Here is a 9060-nt window from a genome sequence, read left to right on the forward strand (position 1 = left end):
TCATGAAGAAATCGTAAACAGTCAGGGGAAATAAGAAATCATGGAAAATCATAGGGATGTTACGAGAAATCAGAAAAAAAATCATTGACAAATTCGCATGAGTAGGTTTTCTTGTCTTCATTTATAGTAAATTAGAAAAAAAACTTGAGGAAATCATAATAAATCATGAGAAAATCGGGAAGAAAAAGAGGAAATCACTGAGAAATTTGCAAATAGGTTTGCTTTTGTTGATTTGTAGCAATTAAGAGAAAATCTTGAAGAAATTGAAGAAACTTAGGAAAAATCGTGGGGAATGAAAGGCAAGGAAAATCATTGACAAATTCGTACACATAGGTTATTTCTATTAAAAACTTGAGGAAATAATGAGGAAATCAGGGGAAATCACAAGAAATCATAGGAAKTCATGGAGAATCAGGGAAAATCATGACTAAAACAAGGAAATTAGGAAATATCATTAAGAAAACCTTGCAACTAAGTTTTCTTTTGTTTATTTGTTCAAAATTAGTATAAATCTTGAGGAAATCAAGAGAAAATTAAAAGAAATCATGAAAAAATCAAAAAGAACATCAGAAAATAAAAAAAAACTGAAAATAAATATAATAGATAAATTTACGCAAGTAGGTTGTCTTTTATTCATTTGCAGCAAATTTAGGAAAAATCTTTAGGAAATCAGAAGAAACCATGGGGAAATCAGAGGATATCATGAGAAAATCAAGGAAATCAGGAAAAATCAATGAGAAATTCGACCAAATAGGTTTTCTTTTGTTTATTTGTAGCAGTTAAAAGGAAATTTTAAATAAATCAAAGAAACTTCTGGGAAATCAGAAAATCCTGGAAAATAAAAAGGAAATCAGGGGAAATCATTGACAAATTCGTACACATAGGTTATTCCTATTAGAAACCTTAAGGAAATAATGATAAAATCAGAGAAAACCACAAGAAATCATGGGGAATCAGGGAAAATCATAACGAAAACAAGGAAATTAGGAGAAATCATTAAGAAACCTCGCAACTAAGTTTTCTTTTGTTTATTTGTGGCAAATTTTGAGGGAATCAAAAAAAATAAGAAAAAACAATGGAAAATTAAAGGGATATCAGGGGAAATCAAGGAAAATCATTGACAAATTCGCGCAAGTAGGTTTTCTTTTGCTGATTTGTGGAAAATTAGAGGAAATCATAACGAAATCAATGAAAATCAGGGAAAATTAAGAGAATTTACAGGTAATCATAAAGAAATCAGAAAAAATTATGAGAAAATTACAGAAATCGGGAAAAATCATTGAAAAACTCCCGTAAGTTTTTGTTTATTTGTGGAAAATTAGAGGGAATCTTGAGAAAATCATAACAAAACCGAAAAAAAACAGGAGAATTCATAGGTAGTAGTTAAGAAATTAGAGAAAATCAAGGAAATCGGGGAAAATCATTGAGAAATTGCCGCTTATTTGTAACAAATTAGGGAAAATCATAAGGAAATTATGCAAAAAAGAAAATCTGGTGTACAAAATTTGAATTGCGGTTTACCCCTCGGTTAAAATTGAACAAAATTTTAATAAAGTTTTTTACAGAATAGGGACAGCTCTACAGAAACTAATTAAACCATTAAACGAAATTATACAAAACTGTTTATAATAAATTGCTGTGATAGAAGAATTTCGAAGTATTTTTAAAAACCCCAATTTACAAGTGACGCCACTGCGAAGATATCTAAAAACACTCACCTACTTGCCTAAAAAAATTAAAACACCAACTTTCGCCAAATAAATAGCACATTGCAATAAAATACTTAGCTGCTCTTATCAGAGAGACAACCTTGAAAGTTGTGATGTTACTTAACGAAACAATGGACTTTTAGTAAAAGTGGAGACTTAGGGAGTATTGTAGTTAAAAAATGGGATTAATTTCAATGTAATATGTGAATTGGTTAAAGTTCGTTAGTTTTTAGGTGCGGAGCCGTCGATCACTACTGTACGTATAAAATTCTGTCTATTTATAAACCAATTGAAATAACCTTGTTCAAACTACGTCACCCAATAAACAAAACGATAATTTTTGATTTATCTTTCATTCGGTAAAATGTATTGTACGACTCAAAACCGATTTATTTATGCATTTTGATGTATTTTTAGACACAAAATACTAGATTAGAGCTGTACTTACTCTCAGAAAACATGTTTATGAGCATTAATTAATATGTAAATATTAAACAATTTATGTAAAATTCAAAATGTAAGCCACGTCAAACACCTGAAACTCATTTTAGATTTTTTAAATCAAGTTTGATGGAAAAATATAACCAATCGCAACTGCCTTCAAAACCCCAACCTAGTGAAAATGCATCTTTCCTATCGCAACTATTTTTTTGGTAAAAACCCAAAATTTTCAAACTTTTATTGACAATTATTTCAGTTGGGCACCAAAATTCTTTTATGATGGCTACACCAAACACCCCAAAGAAGAATATTATGCCAGTGTTAAAAGCCACAGTTCGTGTTATTTAGGTGAAAAATTAGAAAAGTCATGGAAAAAAACGAGTCCGTCTCTGTGGAAAGCATTATGGAAAACGTTTTATCTAGAATTTGTTGCTCTATGTCTCCTATTTATTGTTTCAGAGTTTACGTTCAAGTAACTGTTTTATTATATACTGAGCGATATTAAAATTGTCCGTTTTTAGAATAAGTCAACCATGGCTAGTCGGAAAACTCATGGATGAAATCCTGAATTCCACAAGCACGAAAAACTCGTACTATTTTTACGGTTCTTCAGTCGTTTTGGTGAATTTTTTAAGTGTGATTGTGGGTCATTTCTACCACCTCAAAGTCCAACATTTAGGGATGAAAATACGGATCAGTTGTTGTTCTCTCATCTATCACAAAGCTTTAAAGATTAGTAAACAAGTCGAATCGGAGTCGAAAATGGGAAAAATCGTTAATTTATTATCAAACGACGTAAACCGTTTTGATTTGGCACCTATGCACCTAATAAATCTTATTGTAGCCCCATTTGAAACTCTCTTTGTGATATTTAGTTTGTACGCAACAATTGGCACAACATCAATCACCGGAATCATTTTTCTAACAGTATTTATGCCACTGCAAAGTAAGTCGAATCATACAGGGTGTCCCAAAGATCGGTATTTCTTCGATTACTCTGACAGTAAAGAAGGTAACGAAACGCGGTTATTTTTGGACGATAACATTCATTTTTTTCTATGGTCCAAAAATATTTTCGACATTATAGGTACTTTCTATATAGGGTGGCGCAACAAAGTTATATTTTTTATTATGGAACACCCGGTATATTATGCGCTTATTTGAAAGAGTTTTTGATTCTAAGAATATCCATATTAGGTTTTATGGTTCGATCATGGACCGTTTATCATTTATGGGCAATTTTATGAAAAAAAAGTACCATTTTTGAAAAATCACAAATAATTTGATTTTTTCAAATGAAACACCTTGTATGTTATTACTTTATCGTGTAGAGCTTTTAATAAGCTTTCTGAAAAACCTAGGGTTTGGAGGTCTAAACTTTACCTGTTTTATTGTACACCCTTTAAACCTACAAAATTTTAACTTATCCTATTTAGTCTTAAAAATCAAGTAGGTTTGCGTTACTTCCTCTTCTAAAAAAGTAATTTTTTTAAAGTTACGTTATCACCATACATCAATCAAGTTTGTTAGAGAATGTAGAATTATGTGATGGAGCTCCTGTTCATTTTTGTCGTATTGTGCGACAATTTTTAGATTTCCTAATCGATGAGGAGAACTATTGTCTGGCCACCGCGATCTCCGGATTTGACTACAATTGATTTCTTTTTATCGGAATGTGTTGAAGAGATGTATGGAATAAGACCCTCCTCCTTTTGTAGGTTTAAAAAGGCGTACAATAAAACAGGTAAGGTTTAGACCTCAAAACCCTAGGTTATTTAGAAAGCTTATTAACCCTGTAAGGATATTCTGACCGTACGGTTACATTGACTTCAAATGTCTATTTTAAAACCAGGCATTTTTCGCCTATTTTCACCTATCATATTTTTTTTAACTTTTAAATTTTCAACATATTGCGACATAGTTTGATACGTTGCCAACAAGTGAACTTTTTCGGTTATGTTAGCTTAGATTTTCGCTAAGTAAAACAAATTTTTATGAAAATTTTGATGTTGAGGCATTTATTATGAATAGAATGATAGTTCTAGTAACTTAGTTTAGTTCAGTCTAGAAATAGTTTGATGTTTTTTGCAATTAAATTTATACGTAACCATATGGTTGCACTGCCTCTAAAGTACTTATTTTTTAAACAGATTATGAACTTTTTTTCATCAAGACAAGGTGTTTTTATAGAAAAAAAAACCCAAACATGCCTGAAAAACGGGATAAACTTCGTCTACCTCCTGAAAAATATCTAATTCAGACTTATCTGATTATTCCGAAAGTGAAACAGACGAAAACGACCAAAATTTTATTTTTGCTAGAGTTTTGGTTTCAGAAATTGATTCAAAAAAGAGATGTTTAACAGATGAAACAGGAGAAGTTATATCTGAGGCAGATTATCCAGAAGAAACAACAGAATCCTCATCGGAAGACGAAGAATCTTATACCACCACCCACGTAAAAGGAAAACTCAAAATACCTGCAACAGCCAAAAATACAAAACAAAAATTCGATTTTAATTTTAATTGGAGAAAGAATGACAGAACAAAAAGGAAGACAGAGAAGAATAATATATTTTGTATTTTTTTTTAATAAACCTTCAATTTGTAACATTTCTTAAATAGGCAAAGTACGTTTTCTTATAACAAATATCAATTACTAACACGTAAAATGCGATTCTAATGTTACATGAATAATTCTTACAAACTTTCATAATTTAACTGGTCCTGCCACTTACAGGGTTAAAAGCTCTACATGATAAAGTAATAATATACAAGGTGTTTCATTTGAAAAAATCAAGATAATTGATATTTTGCGAATGTCAACACTCTGCAGTAGTTGCAAAAGATGGTTGAAATTGTTTTTATTCACTTTTTCTTTCTAGCAAAGTGATTTTTCAAAAATGGTACTTTTTTTCATAAAAATGATAAACGGTCCATGATAGACCTATAAAACTTAATATGAATATTTTTAGAATTAAAAACTCCTTCAAATAAGCGCATAATATACCGGGAGTTCCATAAGAAAAAATTTAACATTGTTGCGCCACCCTATATGGGAATTACCTATAATGACGAAAAGATTTTTGGACCAATACCAGAATGAATTTTTTACTGTCAATGTAGTCGAAGAAATACGGATCTCTGGGACACACTGTATTTGCCGATTTTGTCTAATTCTCTACTAGTGTTTATGGGGAAATTAACAACGACTTATAGACTGAAAAGTGCCTCAAACACCGATCAAAGAATCAAACTGATGAACGAAATTATCACAGGGATGAAAGTAATAAAAATGTTTGCGTGGGAGAAATTGTTTGTGGATATTATCGAGAAAGCTAGAAGGTGAGTGGGGACATTAACGATTCATAAAAATGTTCATTTTCAGGCTTGAAATTCGCCAAATACGTAAAATATCAAACATTCGGGCTTTGAACATCTCTTTCATGATTTTCATAAACCGGACCGGAATTTTTCTCTCCGTCATGACATATTTCCTTGTACGGAAACAAATCGATGCCAAATATGTCTTCGTTTTATCTTCGTTTTACGCAATTTTGCGACAAACACTGACCGTTTATCTGCCCTTCGCCATACAAAATTTCAGCGAAACTAGAGTCTCGATCGAGAGAATTCGACTTTTCCTCACTAGTGATGAACAAGTTTCAGTGACGTACATCGCAGGTAGTGATAAACCCCAACTTGTGAAATGTGAAGTCATTCAGGAATTTGAGACTAAAGAGGCGCAAAAACCTGGAATTTGTCTGAAAAACGCTTCAGTGAAATGGCTCCTCTCTGAAAATAACACCTTGAATAATGTAAATTTTGAGGCTTGTGGGGAATTTGTGATCATCAGTGGGCCAGTTGGTGGCGGGAAATCCACTTTTCTCTATGCAATTTTGCAAGAACTGCCACTTGACCACGGCGAAATCGACGTGAGAGGAGCCCTGTCGTATATGTCGCAAGAACCGTGGCTTTTTTCGGGGACTGTCCAAGAAAACATCCTCTTTGGGTCAAATTTCGACGAAAAAAAATACAACCAAATCGTGCGAATTTGTCAATTGGAGGAGGATTTTCCCGACAAGATTTTGGTTGGCGAAAATGGAGCTTTGCTAAGTGGGGGCCAAAAAACCCGAGTGAATTTAGCTCGGGCCCTTTACAAAGACGCCGATATTTATCTCCTAGATGATCCATTTGCGTCCGTTGACACTCTCATCGGAAAAAAAATTTTTCAAGGCCTTTTAACGTACTTGAGGAACAAATGTGTGATTCTAGTGACAAACCATGCTGGTTTTTTTCCCGCAGCTGATAAAGTCTACACCTTAGATAAGGGTTATCTCACACGTGTTGCCAACATCGAGAGAAAGAAGCACAGTTTTGAGGAACAACCCAATAAGGAGCACAAAATTGTCGAGTTGAAACAAGAGCTAAAGAAACAAGGAACTGTTACTCGTCAAGTGTTCAAAAAATATGCTAAATCTGCTGGGAGTTGTTCAAGTCATTGTCTCCTCTTTTTGTTGTTTCTTGCAGCGCAAATTGCGGCCAGTGGGGCTGATTATTTTGTGGCTTTTTGGTAAAAAACCAAATGGGGAAATTTCATTAATAATAAGTTATTCCTAGGGTTAATTTGAAGCAGTCCACCAGCCCTTACAGTGACGATATTTGCTTACAAATCTACCTCAGTTTTATACTAGCAACCGTAATTTTCTCAATCACCAGATCTTTGGCTTTTTTCAGACTTTGCATCAAAGCGTCGATTAAATTGCACAATTGCATGTTTGCCAACGTAGTTAAAGCCCCAATGACTTTCTTCGAGACGAATTCGTCGGGGGAAATACTGAATCGTTTCTCGAAAGACATCGGGATGGTTGATGAGACGATTCCTGCAATTCTCATGGACACGTTTCAAGTAATGAAATTGACATTTTCGAGGGGCCGTTAACTTGAAAAAAATGTGTACAACTAATTCCAATTCCAAAAAAATTCCACCGAAATTCCAGTAATTCCAAAAAATTCCAGTAATTCCATCTTTTTTAGATTAAATCCTGTAGTTCCAACTTAATTTCCGTAGTTCCCAAATAATTCTTGTAATTCCAAATTAAATAGTTCTAAGAAATTCAACTTAATTTTGAAAAGAAACAGTACATATGAGTGTCCTTGAAGTTCAGCGCTTGCGCAGAAACTCTGATAATCTAAAAAAGAATTTCAGTAACTCCAAAAAGAATTCCAGTTATTTCAAAAAGAATTCCAGATAATTTCCAGTAATTCACAAGTAATTCCAGTAATTTCAGACAATCCAAAGGTATTTTCAGTAATTCCAAATAATTCTAAGCAATTTCCCATTAAATTCCAAAAATTTATACAACTAAATCCAGAGTAAACGGTCTCTCGTTATTAAGCGATATTTCTTTTTTTTGCCCAACTGTGGCACTTTTGGCTACTGAAAAAAAAAAATATTTTTTTACTTTCCTTACCCTATAAGGAAAATATTGTAATCGGCTGAAATTTGACGTACCTATATTTCTTTTACATTTCAGGACGAATTATAGCTTCAAGACACCAAAAAAGTTGGTTTGGGCCATTGGGTCGTGTGTGTGTCTGTCTGTCTGTAAACAGCATATCTTGAGAACGATACCGCAAAATTATACGGTTGGAGATACAATAAATTCATGGGGATAAAAATTATGTAGAATAGAAAATGTGATAAAATAAAAATAATAATGGGTACAAAAAAAATTGCACCCCAGACTCAAACCCGCGACAACTATGATCTATTTCGCTTGTAATCCGGCAGGTGGCACTGACGCAAAAGTTAGGTTTGCTACTCGGATGTCCAACACTAAATTATTGTCGTAGGATGTTTTTCAAATAAGTAGGATAAGGAAAGTCGTGTGAGGTTCACACCAGATTTTTTATTTTTAAAATTAAATATTCTTTTATTTATCAATTTCAAATATAGACAATTTAATAATCTATTAGATGCAACAACAAAAAATTAGGTGTTCATAGTTATAAATACGTAGTAAAAATTATGTTTTCGGCAATAACAATTTTTATTTACTTTAAAAACAATGTTTTTGTTATTTGTTATACACAGTAAAATTTGATAAAATCTAATTAGGTAGTTATACAGGGTGATCCAGCGAGTTGGTGGTAATAGTCAATTATTGACTTTTAAATGTTAAATATTCAAAAAAGTTTATCCAAATTTCATAGACATTACTACCATCTAAAATTAATTTCAAGTATACAAGGTGTTTGATAAATAATTCATAATACACACTTACATTTTTTAACAAAACACTCTTCTGTAATTTTTGCAATCTTGATTCTTTCGTGAAAACATTTTTTTTAAATATGTATTTATCTTATTACACAAAAACTAATATTCCTAGAAAAATAACATTTTCACAATTTTAAAGAAGGAACTTTGAACTTCTATTTTTGTCGCCGATTTACCATTAATAATGGTAAAAAAATYCAGAAATTTGTTAAAAATTAAATAACTCAAGAAATTAAATGGACTTATCCAGAGATTGTAAAAGCCGACATGAATATTGAAATTCGAATTGTTTTATTGTAGAAGTAAAGAATAAATGTGATTATTAAGCGAGGGGCCGTTAACTTGAAAAAAATGTGTACAACTAATTCCAATTCCAAAAAAATTCCACCGAAATTCCAGTAATTCCAAAAAATTCCACCAAAATTCCAGTAATACTAAAAAAATTCTATTAACTCCAATAATCCATCGAAATTCTTTTTTTTAAGATTAATTCCTATAATTCCAAATTAGTTCCTGTAATTCCAACTTAATTTCCGTAATTCCAAAATAATTCCTCTAATTCCAAATTAAATAATACTTGCGCAGCACGCTCAAGTATAACTACGTTATCAGTATGATACTTCAAGTA

The 9060-nt window shown here is 32.1% G+C and overlaps 2 protein-coding genes across 4 annotated transcripts in view; both read left to right on the forward strand.

Annotated features, from left to right (window-relative positions):
• LOC123013586 (probable multidrug resistance-associated protein lethal(2)03659) overlaps positions 1-1700 on the forward strand; it is a 17656-nt gene extending 15956 nt beyond the window's left edge. The window contains exon 9 of the mRNA XM_044412199.1: positions 1566-1700. Coding sequence (XP_044268134.1) covers positions 1566-1595 — 30 coding nt within the window. The 3' untranslated portion in view covers positions 1596-1700. The remainder of the gene's footprint in view (positions 1-1565) is intronic.
• Positions 1701-1846: 146 nt separating this feature from the next.
• LOC123013588 (probable multidrug resistance-associated protein lethal(2)03659) overlaps positions 1847-9060 on the forward strand; it is a 9872-nt gene continuing 2658 nt past the window's right edge. The window contains exons 1-7 of one of the 3 annotated variants that reach the window (XM_044412205.1): positions 1847-1965; positions 2261-2362; positions 2407-2622; positions 2672-3096; positions 5338-5494; positions 5538-6722; positions 6770-7058. In XM_044412205.1, coding sequence (XP_044268140.1) covers positions 2280-2362; positions 2407-2622; positions 2672-3096; positions 5338-5494; positions 5538-6722; positions 6770-7058 — 2355 coding nt within the window. In that variant the 5' untranslated portion in view covers positions 1847-1965; positions 2261-2279. Of the gene's footprint in view, positions 1966-2109; positions 2363-2406; positions 2623-2671; positions 3097-5337; positions 5495-5537; positions 6723-6769; positions 7059-9060 lie in introns of those variants that run through there. The other 2 variants (XM_044412206.1, XM_044412207.1) reach the window with 2 other exon arrangements.

Source organism: Tribolium madens, unplaced genomic scaffold (assembly GCF_015345945.1).
Source record: "Tribolium madens isolate multiple individuals breed KSU strain unplaced genomic scaffold, Tmad_KSU_1.1 Scaffold_96;HRSCAF=242;Tcas5.2_LG5, whole genome shotgun sequence".
Classification (NCBI taxonomy): domain Eukaryota; kingdom Metazoa; phylum Arthropoda; class Insecta; order Coleoptera; family Tenebrionidae; genus Tribolium; species Tribolium madens.